This window comes from Dryobates pubescens, chromosome 25 (genome assembly GCF_014839835.1).
Source record: "Dryobates pubescens isolate bDryPub1 chromosome 25, bDryPub1.pri, whole genome shotgun sequence".
Lineage (NCBI taxonomy): Eukaryota > Metazoa > Chordata > Aves > Piciformes > Picidae > Dryobates > Dryobates pubescens.
Window position 1 is genome coordinate 10,789,860 of NC_071636.1, and position 21,859 is coordinate 10,811,718.

At 39.1% G+C, this 21,859-nt stretch overlaps 1 protein-coding gene across 5 annotated transcripts; it reads right to left on the reverse strand.

The window, feature by feature from the left end:
* Positions 1-3,942: 3,942 nt before the first annotated feature.
* STX2 (syntaxin 2) lies at positions 3,943-21,189 on the reverse strand. 5 transcript variants are annotated; one of them, XM_054172864.1, is made up of 11 exons: positions 20,947-21,189; positions 15,260-15,331; positions 14,894-14,993; positions 13,453-13,527; positions 11,951-12,024; positions 11,625-11,733; positions 9,994-10,067; positions 9,745-9,882; positions 8,219-8,329; positions 6,825-6,952; positions 5,355-5,459 (listed from the first exon to the last, which is right to left on the reverse strand). In XM_054172864.1, the coding sequence occupies exons 1-10, from the start codon at positions 20,974-20,976 to the stop codon at positions 6,869-6,871; spliced, it is 867 nt and encodes a 288-aa protein (XP_054028839.1). In that variant the 5' UTR covers positions 20,977-21,189; the 3' UTR covers positions 5,355-5,459; positions 6,825-6,868. The 5 variants fall into 5 exon arrangements, 4 of the variants coding, with proteins under 4 accessions (XP_054028841.1, XP_054028840.1, XP_054028839.1 ...); XM_054172863.1 differs by having other exon boundaries at positions 20,941-21,189; XM_054172866.1 differs by lacking the exon at positions 6,825-6,952 and having other exon boundaries at positions 3,943-5,459.
* Positions 21,190-21,859: the final 670 nt, after the last annotated feature.

Sequence of the window (21,859 nt, forward strand, 5' to 3'; positions counted from 1 at the left end):
ATTTTCCTTTGCTAAAAAACTTTATTCCAGAAGTACTTTTGTTCTTCAAAACCTATTTACCAGTGCTTGTAAAATGCTCTTTTTATTCCCAAATGCTCATGTGTAAGTTCTTTACTACAGGCAGAAGGACTCAGCATGTTTGACAGAGGTGGCTAAAAGAGGCTGCAAATGGCACTATATAACCTAGCAGCCAATTACTGTACATGACAGAAAGGACTGAGCTGATCCACAGGTGCAAGGGCTGCCCCACTGACTGCAGCACGAAAAAGAATGCCATGGTTATTTTCAGAAGTTGCATACAGGCCACATGAACACATCAAATCAAATTTAACATTGGGTAACCTAAGTCTTTAGCCCTCATTCACCACCATCCTCCCCAAAAACACCCAAACCAAACCCCAGATGCAGACTGTTCTCTCAAAGTTACGCTAAACACAACTGTCTGAAAGGGTGTGGGTTTAAAATAATACCATTTTTATACAGAACATCCTTCTTCAGAGGCAAGTTTCTTCATTTCCCTTGGTCTTCTAAATTTTATTTAAATGTATTCAATTTTATTATCACTCTTGTGTTCATCAAAATTCCTCCACTGCCTCAAAATACGTTCTGTGTTTCACACTACAGAGCAAAGAGAAGCCGAATAGACAGGTCAATGTTTTGAAACCACTTTAGTTCAATCCCCTCCTCTCCCCTCCCCTTCCATTCCCTCAGAAATGTTTGTTTCATGTTCAGAGCAAAATGATGTTTCCATTCAGGGATTACTGTCTTTTTTTTTTTCCCTTTCACTCCCCTTTGATACAGAGCTGGCACATATGTCAATGCAAATTCACAAAACATGACACATAGTGCAGTCATCTTGAAATTATGCAAGCACAGATCAGACTAGACACATGACTGAGGTGCAGAAACACTATGGCTAAAGAAGAACTTTAAAGATAAATTCTCTACATCAATACTAGCAAAGCTTTTAACTTTTTAAAATTTTTATTATCTTTTCCCCCCAAGTCCAGGCTCCTTGTTGTATATAATAACATGAATTTTCTGTATATAACAATACAAACTTTCTGTTAGATTCTGATGTGTTTATTGCAAAATGCAAATACAGTGTCATGGCTTTTCAAACAAAAGAACAGCAACAAAAAAGGCAAAATAGTAATGCATCTCTTATTCTGTTCTATGTGAAAAGCACTCATGACAACATCATTAACTGCATTAGCATTAAAAAAACTGTGGCAGTGGGGATTATTAGGAAATTTGGAACTGTTTAAACTTGGGCTCACCAACTGAAAGACAACTTGTCCCCTGCCACTCCAGAATCCTGTTAAATGATGAGAATGTGTGGGATGTCTCTATGCTCTTCATCCACAGCTGTAAAGCAATTAATGCCGTTGCACTTTAAAAGCAGTTTGACAAATCAGAGATAATCCTAAATGGAGACTAATAAGAAACTTATTTTCTATTCTAGCTACATTGATACTCACCAGCACAGAAGAAATATTGTGCTGCTTAATTAACCTGAAAACCCCTGGACAAAATAGAAGATTGCTCTGAAAAATCACTATGTTAGAGGAGAGCAACTGGGTGTTCAAGCTGGATAGATTCACTTCAGGTGGGAGATAATATGAACAAACTGAAGTCAGAGAGCAGTGCAGAAGAACCAGTAATATTGGAGATGATGTACCCCCTTTATGTAGCCACCATTACACCAAAACCAGGCTCAGGCCTCAGTTACAAATTTTTACACAGCACTAACTATGTATTTATCATGTACCATCTCCAGCAGCATTTTCAGATGATATCCTGTGTATGAAATTTCAAGAACTCAGAGAGCACTTGCAGTTATCTGTGATTCTGTTGGGTTTGAGTGGCATGGTTTTGGTAGGGGAGGGGACTATGTGGATGCCAGAATTACATCAGCTTCTGTCACTGGCCAAAACTCAGGCTCATCTGAGATGGTGGCAGCAACTCTGAGAAGGCATTTTATGAAGGAGAAAAAAAACCAACCCTGCATAGCAGCAATGGCAGGTATGAGGAGAGTGGGCACCTGTGAAAGAAACAGCCCTGCAGACACCAGCGTCAGTGAAGGAGAGGGAGGAAATGCTCCAGGTGCTGGAGCAGATACTCCACTGTAGTCCACGGTGAAGACCACAGCGAGGCAGGTTGTGCCCCTGCAGCCTATGAAGGACTTCAGGCTGGAGCAAGTAGATGCACCCAAATGAGTCTGTGACCTTGTGGAAAGCGTGTACTGGGGCAATACCCTGACAGGAGCCGTTCTCTGTGGAGGAAAGGCCGGGCTGAAGGAGGTTTGCTGACAGTACTTAAATGCCCATGTTGGAACCGCTGTGGAGCAGTCCGGTGCTAGGAGGACTGCACACATGGAGCAGACGTATGGTGGAGCCTGGCTCCAACCCCCTTTCAGTAAGGTGTAGAAAGCAACGAGGTCTCCCCTCAGCCTTCTCTTCCCCAGACTAAAAAGCCCAGTGCTCTCAGCTGCTCCTCACCAGCCCTGTTCTCCAGACCCTTCACCAGCTTTGTTGCCCTTCTCTGGACCCGCTGCATCCCCTCAACGTCCCTCTTGAGTGAGGGGAGCAGGCGGAGGCAGTGCACTCGGAAGCCTGCAATGGGAAGCCTGGCGAGGCGCAGGACGAACCAATGCCACCGCACTGCTATGGGCACAGCCTCCAACCGCTGCTCCACGCCGGTGCCGCCCCAACCCGCCCCTCGCCTGCCTATTTTCCGGCAGTGTCGTGCGGCGCTGGCTCTTTGCAGCAGCGGAACCAGCCGGAAGGCAGGTGGGCGGCGAGGCTTGGGCGGTTGCGGGAGCGCCGGGCTTGCGGGGTCCGCTGGCGGCGGAGCAGCCTCGGTGCAGCCTCGCCTGGTAGGTTCGGGCGAGTGATGCTCTTTCCCGGGGCTGATGGGGCAGCTACTCTTCTTACACTACACAATAAGCATGAGCCCAGCTGGGCTGCTGGCTTTCACCATGCTAAACTGAAGGAAAATCCACACACAGACACCGCCTCTACACCAGCTGCTCAGGTAAGGTTTTTGGCACAGGCAGCCTGCGGAACAAAGAATGCCTGGCCCTGCACCCACCCCTTGTGCATTAGGGAACCTTCGAAGAAGAGAGCCCTGCGGGACTGCTGAACGCGGATGTACCGACACTTGCATTGCATTTATTAGAGCGCTGACAACAAGGAATGCTCATGTACCTCCCCATGTGATATACAGAGGAGGAAGACGAGGGAGAAGAAGCCCCAGAAGAAGATGAGCACTAGTCTTTTTCGGTAAAGTTTCAGGAAATACAGTGCCTTTACTGGCCTAGGCAGTTGTTGTTTTATGTAGTAAAAACGTACCAGTCTTACTCAGATACTGTAACTATTCACAAAGGTCACAATAAGAGCCACAAGATACTTAGACAAATTTATTAGTGCATAGATTAGAGAATTACTCCTCTCCAATATTAACAAAACAAAGAGGTTCATGTGAAAAGTTCTGTTTTGTTTTAAAACAAACTGAGGCAGCTATATAACAAGCATGGAGTGGCCTATTCAAATTTCTGGCCTTAATGGGCAAACTATTGCATTATAAATAAAAACAAATTCAAGATGATGAGATTTGGGGGTCATTTTAAGTAACCAGCTGTTAAACAGCAAAACTGATTTCCACCCTCCCTCTCCCCCCAGTCTAATTTGTGTATCTGTATAAATAATATTTGTGATAAAAATCTAGAAAACTATAGATTAAAAATACTTTTTTTTTAAGCTAGAATGAGTACTAAAGCAACCAATCCTTCCTTCCTTTGCCTGTAAACTTCATCGCAAACATCGGTGAGTGTTCTGGACTTGGAGGTAAAGAAATTTGTTCATATCGAAGCCAGAATTTTTCAGATGACTTCTTTATGGCTGACTTGCAAAAAGATCAAGAATTGTATTTGTTTAAAATAAAAAAAAAAGCAACAAGTTTGACATCTGAATAGCTCCAGCACATTCACAGTGTATTTGGACAGCAAAGCAAGAATATTAATATATACAATACAAACTGTAAACTTTGCTCAATTTCATTAGGTCAACAGACTGAATTATAGTTTACTGGGTAACTTGGATCTCAGACACTCAACAAAACATAGGTTTAAGGCTTTTAAGCTTTTAGGATCACCTTACTGAAGTTAACATTGACAAGTACAGCTTTAGACTGTGTTTTAAAAAGGCACACATACTTTCCTCTAATGCTTTTACAGTGTAAATATATCTACATATCTACATGGATATCCTTAAACAATGAGAAGTCAAAAATTTAAGTTACAAATATTTTACACAAAAAAATACAAAAATAACCTGTAACATAAAATGCAGTTACTTGGTTACAGTTGAAGACTTTCAAGTCTTGTAAGCTAGCATTGCAACAGGTGTGTAGATACTAAAGCACTTCATATATGTTATATAACAAACTTTTCATAACAAATCAGTGTCTTAGTTTGTATTACCTCTCAGCCTGTTCTGAGGGAGTTTATCCCTAGGTGCTGTATTCATACATCAACATTAGCAAGCTTCTGAGTAAGAAATCTTGACTTTTAGAGAAAAAGTGTTAATTTTTGTCATATGAACGCTAAGGTAAAACTGATCCACTTAGCACAGAGACTATCTGTAATGTTATCTGCTCAGGTTCAAATCTGGTGCACTTCATTACTGCGTTCTTTTACCAGAAATGTTACAATCCCATTTTTACTATCAAGGCAAGGAAATATTTAAAGCAATTAACCTTAGTCATGTTGGAAGAGAAAGTAACACCACAACCTGGAAAGTGCAAAAATAGCTTTTTCTTCTGAAGTGGCAGGCAGACAGTTAAATAAGTAGCCTTTCAGGATAAAATATTCTAGCACTTACTGATGAAACTTTTGTTAAGTATAAAGCTTAGATAGTTTATGGTTACTAAATAATTAATACACTTAAAGACATGGCTACATTGCATAAAAACATTCACAAGAGTGCTAACAAGAACAGCACTAGTAAGGTACTAAAATTCATTATTAGAATTCTGTTAGCAATAGGAAAAAAGCCAAACTGTCAGAACTCAAGTCTCTCCATTCCCTATTTAAACTGTCTGTAACCCTGAGATATGAAAACAAATCCTAAGTTACTTTAGTTCAAAACAATTAAGGTTCATGCTTACAAATGTATAGTTTATGAGGAAAATCCATACATATCCTAATACATTCTGATACTCATTTATGAGTAAACATTAAAAGTGATTTTGTTTTTAACCATTAGTGATAGGTCATCATCATGGAACAGTGTAAGGCATCATCTATTAAAAAATGTTTGGTTTTCCTGAAGATGTATTTTGGAGTTTCTGAAGGTTCGTAAACTCTTGGAATGTGCTTGCTATGACAGTGTTGTTGCTAGGATAATTCCAAGTATCAGAAGCAATACACTTACACATATAATTATGAATACCAGTTTCTGAAAGCAAACAAAAAAAACAAGAGAGTAAAGTTGAGATTGGAATACACTGTCAGATACAGAACTGTTTAAACACATGCATGGCCATAGAGACTTAATACTGATACTCCATCTGAGTGTTTAGATTTTCTTTCTAAAGATTAATGACAGGAAATCACAGCAGTAAGTAATCTTTGTAACACAGATGTAACCATAGTTACATGATAGGGCTATAACATTTCTGCATTTTGCTTAACTGAAACTTACTACTCATAGCCAACTTCTATAAGTACATTACGTATAGAAACACGCGCTGGTGAACATTTACTGATCTATGTCAAGGCTAAGCATAGTAACACTGCCACCCTCCTTGGATAAATATTTGTAGCCTGCTCAAACCTTTGCAATTGCCCTTAGTGGAATTCAATAAAAGGTCTGTAAAAGCATTAGGTAGGTAACAGTTCAGAAGAGCAACAAGGGAAAAAAAGTAAATGCATCAAAGTCTGAAATTAGGTCAAGTATTTCTGAATATGAGCAATGAAATAGTAAATCCTGTCATCATGGCTGAGAAGAAACTTTATCAAAACTAAAAACTTTGATATTAAAAGCATGTTAGTACGTGAAACTGAATTCCTGATTAGCTGTCTGAAGTGACAGCCTGCTCATGGTACTTCAATGTATAGCTTGAAGATACTATACGTAAAAAGTTGAGTTTTCACTGGACTCCAAAGAGTTAATTGCATTTTTTTGCTTAGCCTCACTAGGTGTTACCTTGACAAGAAATGGTAGATTAGTACAGCAAAAACTTGGAAGATTAAAAGAATGATCAAATTTATGTCCTAAAATTCCAGTGGGAATCTTTGCAGACTTTCTTTTCCAAATACATTGTTATTTCCCACCACTTTATTTAGTGTAGTATTAATGGCTTCAAAGTAAATTTTAGGATGCTCTGCAAGGCATAATAGCCAACTTTAAGGCTGTAGGCATCTTTTATGAAAGCTTTACTTAAACCCACAGAAAACCTCATTTGATGAATATCCAAGTGTAACTAGTATTCCATATCTGATTGTTTGCCGATGTGAACTTTCAGTATGATAAAAATTCAAAGGGCTACAAGACAATTAATTGGATTTTTTTGCTCTCATTTCTTCCTCTGTTATAATTGCATTCTGTAAATTTAGCATCTTACCGCTAGATGTCAGTTTTCAGTATTCCCATGCACAGCACTTCCATAGGATGCAGAGATAGAGAAGATCCACCAATGCATCTCAAGCCTGCCACCCCCTCCCACCCTCCAAATACTAACTGTGCAGGTGTTATGGGTTAGTAGAACACTACAAGTCACCAGAGTAAAACAAGAGCAAAATTAGTTGATTAGTTACTTACTGCCAGACTGGCAGGAAGTCATGCATGCTGAGATTATCCAAGCATCATCGAACACCAACAGACAAACCAATAATTAGAGCAATTATGGCAATCAACACCAATGACACAATGATAATTATCCACATTTTCTGTTAAGAAACAAAGTATTATTACTTTTAAGCACACTAAGATCTGCTTTTATTTTTTATTTTCTACAATAGTTTTTAGATCCACAGCCATGAAAGCTTGCACTATTCTCAAGTTGAGATGAAAGTGTCTGTGCACTCTTGCAGGCACATGACAATAAGCATCACAGGTGCATTTACAGGTGTCATTAATACCTATATGCTTATCAGATACAATCATAATTTAAAAATACATTCAGTGGGCTCTTTTGACACTGAAATATTTCTTTAACAATTGGCCATCTATCTGTAGATCTCTCTCTCTCTAAAGATACATTATTCTCTCAAATCCAGCTCGTAATAAAAAGCCTCGAAAAATTGCACAGCATTTCCAAAGGGAAAATTACAATGTCAGAGGAACACTTCATTCACCCTACAATCACAAAATACAAAAATCAACTACTTTGATTTCAGAATACATTATTTGGCTTTCTGATGGAAAGACAGATATTGAAACAAAGTAAGTTTCCATGCCCATGGAAAATGCCTCAATATTATTTTGAACTCAGTTTCTCCACAAACTTGAGTCTCATGGTTTAATGTCACACCCTTTCCAGGGTGAAGATCCCCTTAATCTAGAACTTTTACAGGAGTACAGAAGGAGTGGTCTGTAAACAGAACAATTACAGATGGAATTCTGTAAATAAGCCTGCTTCAGCAAGACTGGAAATTTTCCTGCTAACATGGTGATTTAATAGCTACAAATCCAGTTAACTTTAGCCGTGAAAAAGATTCAAAAACCTCTAAGCTTAGAGCCTTACTAATTTAAGGTATCATTGTAGTTGATAAGCACCACCTGTGAATTTTTCTCCTAGCATAGTATATTAATTCTTCTGGGGTTTTTACTCTCCATATCAACAGCTTTTTAAGTTGAAAATTGTGAACCTATCCTTAGCTGTGCATGACTTGTGTCTCTTTTTGTAGTACAAGAGTTTCCTGTCCTCTATGGGTAATATGTTTTTAACTATAACAAATTAATTCACATTGGACATGTTCTGATTTCTTCTGGATAATGGGGTTGGGGGGTTTTTTGGTATCTTTGTAAAATCCTTTGGTAAATCTTCCTCTGTCATATACTAATTTATAACTGTTTTCTAATCTAATTTTAAATAATATAACTACAAAAGAAGTAAAATGCATATATTCTACCTTGAAAGACTGAATACAACAAAATCAATTAAAATTGAAGGTTCATACAGTGACTAGCACAATTAGAGAAAGATTGCATACCCTTCGTGCTTTACTTTGATATTTAACTGCCTTTTTTGTCTCTTCTTTTGCATGTTCCACGTAATCTGATGCATTCATCACGTTCTTTTCTATGTTATTAATCATTTCACCCTTAAAAGGAAATGTTGAAAATAAAAACAAACAAAAAATATTATTAGAATCCTTGGATCCTTGTTTAATGAACCTAAAAGATGAAAGGCTAAAAACCATCAGCTATTATTATAAACAAATTATTTATTTACATATTAGTGGGTGACATTTCTTTTTTTCTACTTGGATGTGTAAATGAAGAAGGGAATGAGAAGCAGGGGCTCAAAGTTACAACCAAACAAGGAGCATTGATGGGCAGGACAAGCACATTTCTCCCTTTTGCAGGAAAAAAAAATACTCAACACCTGAAAACATATCTTTGAATGCAAGATATGTTTTAACAGCTAAAACTAAAACTGACACACTAAAGAGATCAGAAATCCCTGATGTGCCTGGAAGTGGGAAAGGATACCACTATGACACAAGGTTGAACAGTTATCTAAGAAAATGCACACATGTAACAGAACTTCAAAGGTTCTTCAAAACTGATGTTTAGAATGACAATACATAACAAATTTAATGTAATTATGATGAATGAAATTTGGTAATGAAATGGAGGATTGGTGAAAAGTTACAATAAGTCTATTACCTGTGTTTCTGTCCAACAGAAGAAATAATCAGCAGCAGTAAACAGCAAAGCATTAAAGAATAATGCACAAAGTAACTTTTTTTTTCATTTCTAATTCAAAAGAAAAGTGCTACCAAATTGTCTGGGAAATACTTAAGTTTCAAAGCAACTCCTAGGAATTCTAGAACAAATCCCAATTTAAAAAAAAGAAAATCCTTGTCAGAAAACTTCCTCTCCTGAACATTATTCTTTTCACTTTCCTTCAAAGTGAAAGGATCTCAAGAACAGAAGTTAAAGAGATTTTTGTTAGATAATTGGTATGCAAGGACTACAAACAGAATGAATTTATGTACATGTCAAGCCAAAGCTTATGAATATAAGAGACATCTTGAATGACCTGTCAATCTCTCTACATTGATGCTAATTATAGTAGTAACTGTACTTTGTATTATGTGCAAGCTGTACACATCCTGACTAACACACATTTTATTCTACCACAAGTCTCTTGAGAACTCCAGATTCCCAGGATATTAGCCAACATTCCAGGAGAGAGCTGTTTTTAAACATGCTCAAAATGTTCAAGCATGCTGCAATATAAGCATGTTGAAGAAAATACTAAATATACCAACTGAAACATTATGCTTAGTTATTCATAGTATATACTTAAAGTACATCGAGATTGTACATTTATCTAAAACAAACCCAAAGCCCTGTAGTGATTAACTTTCGTATACTCTAAACACAATTAACAACACTCTAAGTCTGTATTATCTGAACATGTGATTGTTCTTGCACACCTCAAAGAGGAAGACTGGAGGGGGGAGGAAATATCCCTTTTACATAAATGTGTTTGAATTGGTTCATTTACCTGAGTCTCCACAAACATTGCCATGTCCATAAACATTTCGTGTAGTTCCCGTATGCTAGATTCCAGTTTCATAATATCCTTGTGACGTGACTCAATTTCATTCAGAGCTTGCCTGGTTATTTGAGAGTCTGATATAATCTTCAGGAAAATGAAAAGAAGATATGGACATACGTAAGAATGCGCTGACACACTTACTAAATAGCAGCAGCAGAAGAACAGAAGAGACATAACTGGACCAGTAATACATACATCAGAAGTGAAAATTGAAGGATTACCACTCTCTAACATTTCTTCCAGTTCCTCATCAGTGGTGGTCTTTCCAGCTAGGATAAAAACAACAGTACTTCACATACCATCACTTACTCATTATTGAACATTACCATATGAGAAGGGTGACAGTTTAAAGGAAAAAAAAAAAAGTTGATTGCAAACTATGATAAAAAAACCTCCTGTTGGCTTTGAGTTTTTTTTTGGGGGTGGTGTTTGTTTGAGGAGTTTGATCAGAATCATTTACAATGTACATATGAACCTTGTTAAATGGAGTGCTCCTCAGAAGGAAGAGCTCAAGATAGAGTAATTTATGTAACATTCAATATTTACCTCTTCAATCATATCACAGTGGCACCTCATTTACTCACTTCCCATCAGTGAGGGGGGCAATAAAATCTTTATGCAAATTAGATTTTACCAACACAGGATGACATTCGTATTCCACATGGAGAAGCTGATTACCCATAATGTATCTTCACTTCTACTTATCATAATACATTTATCAATTGATGCAGTTTATTACTTCCATGTTTAAGCAAACTGAATCCTATTGATCACACCGGTATGACCAATGCAAACTTGAATTACACTCCACATTCAAGTGATTTGTACTGTACAGTTTTAAAAATCAAATATCAAATTCCTGTTCTTCCCATGCAGTAACTTATCAGCTCTGTCCTATCAGCTCAAAGTTACAGTTTGAATATTACTTTCTGATGTTAATACCCACAAATGCTGTTAAACCTGCTATAACATTTTTAGTGCTGAGGAAAAGCTAAAGGCTCTAGTTGGGTAATAACAGCATTAACTTAAAAGAGCCAGGTCCTGAGGTATCAGGGTCCCTTCCCTCAAATGTATAGACAAAGAAGAATGTAACTTTACTGAAATGCTGAATTAAACCATTAGCTTGAGAGGTTAATGACAAATTTGAGAAGGATGTGAAAAGTAGTTGTCTTACAATTTTTAAGCCTTTCTGTATGCATTTCCTATTTCAGCAATACATGTATTTGGTTTTAGAGAAGATGTTCAAAAAAGGCTTTTTAATGCATTTTTTTTAAGACACCTTCAAAGGCAGATGCTGTAGTTTAGAGTCAGATACCTTTCTCAATACTCCTTGCAATAATCAATGATGAAGTAAGTCAAATGTGAACCAATCAAAAACTTATTAGTACATACAATGGCACCACTGATTTCATGCAAGCTGAATTCAGCAAATGCTTATTGACAAAACCAGCGCAGCACAAAAGGAGATGCTGCCCTGTTTAGGATGTTAATTCTGGAATAGCTTATAACAACATTGCCATCTTCAGAATGCAGCTTTTCTTACTGTCTTTTTAAAAAGTTTGTAACATTGAAAATACAGGAAAAAGAGTATTTTCCTTAATAATTTTCAATATTAAAATTATTTAGTGACTTTCCTCTGGTTTTCTTTACAGCTGTTCTGAAAAGCAGTACGAAAAATTAGTATGGTAAAATATTTTTTCCCCCCACCCTCACATAACTCAAGGATGTATCCAAGATGATGCTTTGTCCCATCTTTAAGTAACAAACAAGGGAGCTACTAACAACACAACTGGTATTTTTTGAAGAAGCATGATCAGGTCACTTACTTATCTCTAACTGTCTCTGTATCCGACCTTTGCTGCGTTCTCGAAAGAGAGTTTGGGTCTCGTTGTATTCCGTCATGACCTCCACAAACTTGTGAGCTAATACAGAGTGCTGTTTTTCAAGGATTTAAAAATGTGGAACAGAAACATGTATTGATTTTTAATTATTTTTTTGGATACAACAAATACTACTGCACAACAACTGAAAGTGGTATTTCTACTCCAACAAAGCAGAACGTGAAGTTCTGCAACTGCTTCAGAAAAGTCAAACTCATTCTAAGATTTACTAGAATCCTTTTATTTTCTTAAAGCTTATTAAGTGATCATACCTGTGTTTTTCTTATCCTGAGGTCCACTGATGTCCGATTAGCATTTTCACCCTGATCAACACTTTGTTCAATAGCTAAGGACAACACATAAATATGAGTCAATATTCAGTATAATTACACATAGCAGTTTAGGCTGGGTGCCTCCTGCTGCTGCCATACAGGGTGCACCTCTGGTGTCCCGAGGGTCTAGCCCAGTGGGCGGACACAGGAAGTAGCATATTTCACACCCATAATGCCCTGCTCCCTATAAATCCATCTGCAAGGTCTCCCACTTCCTCTTTCTTCCCTCACTACTACTGTGGGAGATGCTTCTTACCTGGTAATGGAGGGGGAGTTATCTCAAGGGCTCTTGGGCCTGGCTAGTCCTAATGCCAGGAGGAGAAGGAGGAAAGGCAATCTCAGATCTGGCCAGCTGAGATTAGCCAAATAGTGGCTGGGGGTGGGGAAGGGAGGAAGAAAGAGCCCTGGGGAGTGCTGGGAGGCTTCTGGGTATGCTTTGGGATCTTTTTTGTCACTGTGCTTGTAGCTTCTCTGTAAAACACTCAGTGCTTTTCCATTTAGACTTTCCATCACTTCTGCAATCCATTTGTGCGAGTCTCATTTTTTTCTGCCCCGGTGGGAGGCAGGGGAGGATCTGCCTCAAACCTCAGTAGCTCAGTTGCTTTGTAAATCCTATTCATTATTACCTTCTTCATGTACAAACTCCCCATAGATACCTTTTAATATTTCAGAGGAGAATGGCAGTGATAGATATACATCAACTTAAAAATAATTTTGGTAGTTTGTATAGATATTAAAACACAGTAATTACTTCAATACTCTTAGCAGTCACACTACTGTCTATTACTATGGGAGAATTTCAAAAGGTGTAAGAAAATGGGTTGCTTTTATAGCTTAAACAATAAACAGCATACACTAGTGTTTGTGGAAGGATAAATGTATGTAGGAATTGTAATACAGTACCATTAAAACACTCAGTATATTTAAAAACCTATGATCAGCAAGTAAGACAACTCACAGGAGAAAACCACAGTGAAATTAGCTAGTCTGAATTTAAAATAGGAGCTCTTAAAGCAATTCCCTTTGTAGACACTTATGCCACAGAGATTGTCTTTTTGCAGTTCAAGTTAATCTTCTTCCAAAATGCCATGAACAAAACCCAGCATTTTGGTTGCAGAATATGTTTGTAGAGAGAGGAAATACATTGCATTGCAATTTTCTGGGTTATTTCTGAAAGCAAGCAAGCTTTTTGTCCTCTTCCACACACTAGGCTGCGTTGAGACCTGGTATTTACCAGCAGTGAAGCTTGCCATAGAGAAATAAAGTAATGGATGCTACTGCTGCTGACATGGGCCACACATTAGTTGGGAAGTTCTCTCTCCTCTTTATTGCAATTTATGCACCTTTTAGCCTTTAAGAGTTCAGCTGCAATGCATTAAGTTTGTAACATGGCTACCATCCTGAATCAAATGACAGTAATTTTGTTTCTCCCCACGACTTACCCTTTAACCTGGCTCGGACTTTATTAGCAATCCTCTTTATTTCCTCATTTAATTCTTCAAGTTCTTCCTTTGTTCCTTAAAAAAAAAAAACAAACACCACAAAACTTTTTTTTTAGAACTGTTAATGATTGATAATAGTAACCCATCTACAACTCTACCTTGCAATCTCATAACTCTATTCAGTACAACCATGCAAAGAAGTTTTACATACTCCTAAGTACTATGACTTTTTAACAGCCTACCAGCAGATTCCTGCTTCTTACAACAGGCCCTTACACTTGGGCAATGTTTCCGATCAAGATGAAAGTTCACTGAAATCTATCAAGTGATAGATAGATAGAAAACATCTCACATATTTTTAGTTCTGTTGTTTTATCATGGACACTTATTAACACAACTGTACAGCCTGTGTTTGTTGAAGAATACTATCCAGAGTACTCACACAGAACTTAGTGCTATTTGGTTTACTGAAGGCACTAAATTCACAAGAGTATATACATTACTTACAAGCAACGTCACATTCCTACACAATTCAGATGCATTACTGAGCACAAACTTCAGTACAAACACCAGCTGATAAAAGCTGAGACCAGATTTTAAATGTTCAGATCAACTCTTATTAAACCTGAGATTCAGTGGCTGTATGATTGCTAAAACAAAAAGCAGTCTGGAAAATCATTTGTAAAAATACCAACATATGCCCAACCAGAAACAAAGAAAATAGGGGGAGAAGAAAAACTAACATCCAAAGTTCAGTTTCCATGAAGAAGATAAATGTTGAGGTAGTGTTGTAACATTTCACAAAACATGTGAGCATCTTTTCTTCCTTTTTCCTTAAATGCTGCCCATAAAGCCAGACATGTCTTCAACTAAGAAGTGTTGAGAACAGAGAAGGATACATGTTTCTGGGCAAGTTCCCTAAACTTTCAAGTTCTCTATTCAGAAAGCACATCATCACTGTCAGAGCTGGGGTTACAGCCTCTAAAAATAGTGCTTCAGCATGAGACTCTTATTACTGCTGAAGCAGCTGGCTGCTAGGATCTTACCCCTCCTAAAGAAGAAAGAGAAGATGATGGCTCTACTGCATGGGCTTCAGCTGACAATTTCAACATTTTCACAGATTATAACCAATGCAACTAGCCTATTAAGTTCCTGAAGACACAATCAATTTCAAGAGTTTTGGTCTAGCAAAAGTTTGAATGATGCAACAAATAATCTGAAAATGTATTTACTCAAATGAGACATAAAAAAGGTACTAAAAAGCAAATTAAAATATTAATTCAATATTAAATGTGGAAACATTTAAATAAATACATTGTGTTAGATTTTGCATTCTGAACATCTGAAGTTCTATTCCTATAGACAGCTAAAGCAAACAAAAAAAGAGTATTTCATAATATCTTGCCACGCACATCTGATATCTAAGAAAAGCAATACTCACTTCCTTCAGGATTTGGTGCTGACAGGATAATGCTGTGCTGCTTCTTCACTTCTTCCACATTTTGTGCGATTTTTGCTATGTTATTTCTAAGTTCCTCAACCTAGAGGAAGCAAAATATCACAATGAAAACACTACAGTAATTTAAGGCAATGACTTAAAAAAAAAAAAAAAAAAAATCAATCTTTGGTAATAAAAATTGTAAAGTATTTCATTGCAACACCCATAAGTAGTTGACCGAAATCCCAGCAGAAACATTGATACTTAAACAGCTTGCACTATTGTATTATTGTTGTTGTTAAAGACATTTAAAAAGCACAGAGAGAAACCTGTCAAGTCTTTAATGCATGATGAAAAATGTAACTTCACCTGTTGGAAGAAGTCATCCATAAAATGTTCTTTTTCAATAATAACTGTCTCTCCATCTTCATTTCCTTTACCCTGTAAGAGGCAACAAAACAAATTATGAAGTAAAACTCGGGATGCTTGCTCTGAAACAATGACTTTTTTCCACAGTGCTGCTACTGTATACACATTTTTGCCAACCATGTGCAAGGTCAAAAATTAAGTTTTCTTTTTCTGAAGACTGGAATCTAAAAACAAATAAGCAGAAGTCCAAAGAAAGTCCCTTGACTACCACAAAGTTGTGAATACTAAGACATGAACTTCTGTAAACTTCAGAAGAGAACCATCCCTCTAGTGATGTCAGTTTCCATTGCTTGTCATAAAAATTGAGACAATTTGGTACATGGATGTTCTCTCATAGCATACAGATACTTCCACACTGAATTCCACATAAACTGAAAATAATACTCAGTTTACTGAGGCAGTGAATCAAACCCTCTCAAAGAAATACTAGGAGAGGCACTGATGACTGTCTTGTGATGCAGTAAGCTAAATACCTAATGAAAGCTAAAACAAAAAGCTATCAACCTCTGTTTACTAGTTTTGCCCTCAGGTGTTTTCGAGGCTGCCACTGCACACCAATTGAGACATAATTACACTACACTAAACTACACATGCATTACATAATGGATCAACTCTTAGAATAGCAGCCAAGGAGGCAGGAGCTCGAATTGACAGGCTCTCACAGATCTCCAGGGCACACGTTCCCAGAGTCACACTTCCCTAAACCATCAGCCAGCCCAGAATACATGGATCATGACAAGAAATGACATTCAAATTTTATCAAAGGGAAAGAGAATTAGTGTGCACCATATAAAGGCAAAGCTTCAGCTTGCATATTGTCTACTTCCCTCTGTAGGGTACAGACTGTTTAAACAGCATTAAATCAAAATCAGAACAAAATATTGTTGTACTATATAATCAATGGGTTATCTGTTAGAAAAAAAACATGCCACAAGATAGGTATCATTAAGGGATTTTCATGTCCAGAACTCTTTTCTCATACAAGCCCCTCTGCCTTTGACCTTTTTAACATCCACTTTCTGCTCCTATACCCTGATGCTATCACCCAGTAAGCCCTTTGTTTCTGGTTTTATAATTTTAGCCGAGAAGTCTATTACATACATGACAATTCTGCAATTTAATCCATTGTCAGACACTGCTACTATTTAATAAAGAAGGTTATACTCAATGAAGATCTATGCATAAATACTCCCAATCTTCAAGGAAAGCAACTACTTACACTCTGTGACAGTTCTTTTCCTATAAATTCAGGGACTGCATAAAGCCCTATGATGATGATTGCAAGAAATCATTTGCTTTACTGCTCAGGGGAAATCATAATGCCGCAAATGAAATAAAGAAATTAAGATCTTCTTGTCTCCTGGACCATGCTCCAATCACTCTTAGTGCTGTGTGTCCTTAAAGACTTTTTGTAGTTACTCATTTTGGGGAGATGATTGCTAACACTCAGTATTAAAGGATATGTCCTTAGGGTTTGTAATCAATTAAAAGTCTTGCTTAATACAACTAAATGAGGAAAGCTGTGCCCAAATGAAGTCATTGAACTTCTACCCATTCCAGATACTGCAGTGCTACAAATCTACCAGTTCTAAGTTAGCATTTGAAGGAGCTACACTTGAAAGACATTTAATTTCTTCATCTATGTAAAACAACACTTTCTAATTATATTTTCTCTGTTAAAAAAAAAATCTACTTGTTTATAGCCTATCTTGTACTTAATTGAACTAAAAATAATGTAAACACTATCAGCTAAGAGACTCAGTATGCCAGTTTTTTGTTTGGTCAGAAGATCTTAGTAAAATGTTGAACACTTGAGAGAACCTTAAACAAATGAAGTCCAGTTTGTGGATGCCAGCTTGAATGGATTATCCACCCTGCAGTCAGTTAGTTTCATGCTCATTTCACTTTCACAGTTGCTTGCAATGACACCACTGACAGACCAATTTGCCCTCTACCATTTGTGAAAGGAAAGCCTACTTGGAACATCATCACCTGAGACACCTGATGGCTTGTCAACCTCTGCTCTCACTGTTCTTAAATCATCACTTATCTAAAGTATAGCTTATTTGCTAACTCTCTAACTTCAGTGATGCACCTTCTTTGGAAAAGCATGCAATTCAACCAAGAGCTTGCTTTTATCAAGTTTAGCAGAAACATATTGTTTCTCCTAGATCTTATCTCCCCAGTGTAAGTATGATCACACACAAAAAAAAAAAAAGCTATAAAAACTTTCACGTCAATGCCAAGAGCAATCTCATGAAATCTGTTTGCAGCTCATACGTCAACCTTGGAACTGAAAGTCCAGGCCACACAACTTCATAAACTTTCACAGACTTCTAAAATGTGAAGTTCTCTCAGAAGTTGGCTTACATGACTCAATGCAGAAATTCAGACAACGTAATTTCTCAGCTACATGTAGGAGCTAGCCTGATGGTTTATGAAACTTCTGACATGCCCCTTACCTTATAGAATTGCAAGAATAATTCTAGCTTGAAGTACCTTACTAAACTAATTATCAACCTTTGAAAATTAAACCAGCTTTTCAACTAAAACCATAAGGACTACTTGTTCTTGGAACTTCCTTCAAGGTTAGTTATTTCTCAGGCCAGATTGCATGTGTTCCCCCAGAAAGCTGCAACTGACCACCATTATCTCAATGCATCAGACGTAAAGAGTGGACTGCAGAATACTCCCATTTCTGATGTGTTTCCATAAATTCTTTTCTATCAGAGCAGCTAAGAAGGGCTTACAGAGGGCCAAGGAAGTCTGTCAGGCAGCTTTGGCAAGTCAATCATTAACATGCATTTAGTAGCATTATTGTACAAGCAGAAAACACATCATATGGTGACTGTCTGTGAGAAATTGCTTTACTCTGTTGTGGCAGGGAAAACATACAGGTCATCTTCAGAAAATCCCATGTTTGAACAAGACTAATGTAAGAGCTTAGCTCAGGAAAAAATTAACTCAGTAATGTTTCCTTCCTTCTGAAAAGGTTCCTTTTGCATTTTTTTTCCATCCCACCCAATTCTACCAATTTTAACTTCTGTGACTTTGCAGTTCTTTACTCATTCCTACACAGTTTTGAGGGTACTAAGTGAATGGACAAGAAATAGTTTACAAAAACCCAATGCATTTCGGTTCCAGTCCTTGATTTTTAAAAATAGAAACACCTACAATAAAATATAAATGTATCTTTCAAAGGTTATGTCTAAGATAGCCTCAGTAACACTCAAGAAAGAGAAAAGGAATTCAACTGACAGCTCTTTTTGAGCCATACGGACAGTGCAGCCTGAACCCAAGATCTAAAATATCAGGTTTAGGCAGAGATGGTTTACATCTTAAATGGTTTACACCCCTTTCTTATTTAAGAACAATAACAAACATAAATTTGAATTAGTTTTATTAACAGACCTTTGATATCCAACACTAGCCAAACGTGCTGAACTGAGTGTCTGAACAGAGATCCTACAGCTCTTTTAAAGCCATTTTAAGCTGGACTTGTATCTGTGAACAGCAAACCACTGAAGGCTAGGAATATATTTTACACAATCATTGCTATGTACTTGCCCTGTTGTTTTTTCTTCAGCAAATATCTACCTGCTGAACAACTACTGAAAACATCACAATGGCTCAGAGAGAACCTTTCATTCTTCTTTTAACCGAATGCTTATTTGTACTCAAAATAACTGAAGCCAGTCTGGGCATGATCAACTGTCCAATTAATTGTACCAGAGGACAATTCAAAAAGATGAAAGAAGTTCATTTTGGCCTTCTCAGAATAACGTAGAAATTACATTAAAATAATCCCTTAAAAGTGGACAAATGCAATTATGCTTGCTGTCTTCTGAAAAAGTGTGTACAAGACCTTCTCTAGGTAGAAAATAAGAGGAAGCAACTTTAATTTTCCATTATTCACCATTTTTCTGTGGTGTCCAGTGACAAGAGATAACTGGCACACAACTGAACATACAAAGGTCCATCTAAACATGTGGAGAAACTTCTTTACTTTCAGGACAGTAGAGTATTGGAACAGGCTGCCCAGAGAAGTGGTGGAATCTCCATCTCTGGAGTCATTCAAAAGCCTGATGGATGCTGTCCTGTGCAACCTGCCCTAGGTTTAGCTGCTCTGGCGAGGCAGTTAGACTAGATCATCTCCAGAGGTTCCTTCCAATGCCTATCACTCTGTGATTCTATAGGCAGGGCAGAATTATGTTGATGAACATATGAAGCACCCCAGGGACAGCGACCATTGTGTTTCAAGAAGAAGCCTGCTGCAGCAATGTTTGAGGTTAAAGTACCTTGCTCCAGTAATGTCAGATGCCAAACACTAAATCTGGCTTAAAACCCTCTACATACAGTTGCTTTAAAAGCTTTTAACAATATTTAAAGGACAGAGGGAGTAGGGTCTCTTGTTTGAGGATTTTTTTAATTTAAAAAAAAAGCATTCAAAATGTATGAGAGAACACTGCTGCTTTTACTTAGCTGAATGAAGTCTACCTGTTCAGGATTATAAAAGAGCAAATTCAGATCACTGTTGCTGCTTCATCTTTCTGGGAAGCATGCGAGAAACCTGGCATGTATTCCAATGGCTTGGAAATGTTTAGAAACAGGAAAAGGGAAGTACACCTGAAAGACATGACACATTTTCTTGGCATAACTCCAAAACATCTTTCCAGGTAAAGATGTAACCTAACCATGCAAAAACTTATTGGATGTCAAATCATCCTTTTAAAGAGGAAGAGAAAAGAGACTGACAATTCCATCTGTAAGTGATGGAGCTTCCAAAATGTTGTTGCTGGGTTTTGTGATCTAGAAGATATAACCTACAAGATGAACAAGCCCCAAACCTACATGTAGCTCAGGCCAACTTTTACAAATAGGCAGTGTCCTACAACTACCACAGGAACTCCTCTGTATTCTCCATATTCATTTCAAGAAACAAAAAAAAGTAAAATATAATCTCCTTTTATTTTAAGCAAGCCATATCCTGCTGAAGACAGACATGATGGTACCTCCCTCCAACTCTCACTTCTTTTTTAGGGTACTGTTTTCCAAGCATAAATAAGGGAAAGGAAAAGATCGTATAAACATATCCAGCTACCATTTTGTAAACACACGGAAAATGAAATCTGCAGATTGTTTTACCCACTCGTCATTGGCTGAACGGCCAGACAGAAAACAAAATTGTTCTCCGGTTTGTCACTGTAAACGCTGAGGTTTGAAACGCGCCAGAGGTCAGGAGGAAGCCGGGGAAGGTGATCTATAAAAATCGGAGCAGCCTGAACTTTGCTGCCAGATCCACGGGCTCGACGCGCCTCCCTGGCTCTCGGGAGGAAGCCGCCCCCCTCCCCGGGCAGGGAGCGGGAAAACAGCCCCAGAGCGACAGGCGGAGACCTCCCTGCCCCCAGGGATACGGCCGAGGCGTTGGCTCCGCCGATCCCGCAGCAGAACATCAGCCTTCCCGCCGCTGACCGTTAGCTTAGGCGGCGACAAGGGCCCGTACGGCCCTCGCACCACCGCCTTTGTCCCCTCCCGCCCTGCTCTCGCCTCAGCGCACCGTTCCCCTTCCTCGGGAGCCTCCCCGCTCACCCCATCGCTCCCGACCTGCCCCGAGTCCTCACCCTCACCTCTGCCAGGTCAGCTAGCCTGTCCTTCATCCCTGCAGCGGCTCAGCCCCTTCCCGAGGCTTCCCCGGCCGCTGTTCCTCGCTAGCTGCCGAGGGCCGCCCGCGCCCGGCCCGCTGTCGCCGGGGCCACCTCCCGTCACTCGCTCACTCCCCGCTCGGCTGGGCGCTGCAGACGGGCCGGGTCGGGCCGCGACACCGCCCCGTTCTCCTTCCGTGCTGCGAGGGACAGCAGCCACGCCCCTTCCCCCCGTCCAATGTCACGGCAACCCCGGGCCGCGCCGCGCATGCGGGGAGAGGTGTAAGGCCGGGAATACGGAGCGGGCGGGCGCGGCAGTTGTTCCCTTGGGAGCCCGCCTCGCAATGCTGGCGTCACGGCGGGGCCGCCTTGGCTGGTGACAGCAGCTGTGCCACGGCTGTGAGGTAATTCCTGAGCTGCGCTCGGATTTCTTCGCTCACCGGCGGGGCAGGCTCCGTGAGGGGCCAGGCAGCCACGCCGACGTCTCCGAGGCAGCATGCGAGAGCGGCTAGGAAGGTACGGCTGAGCAGGGTATTGCCACAGCAATGTTTAGGAGGGGCGCTTCAGACGGGACAAATACTCCGTGTGGAGAGCTCAGGTATCTGAACTGTACCACAGGTGCCTGCAAGTGACTTCCCATCCCAGGGAAGCAGCTGCACGTATTCCAACAAGAAGTTACAACAAACACTATTTGGAGGGACTATAGTGAGAGAAAGGGTTGAATAAAGGTGTGATATGACTGTTTTTCAGTTTGGGGTTTTTTTTTTGCTCTATGATGTGGGTAGGCTGCAGTTCAATTCCGTGTATGTTTAGCGCAAAAAGTGTACAGACTGCATCCTCTCTTTGGTGATGCTTGTGCTCATCACAGGCCACGGACATCTTGCCAATTCAGCATGTT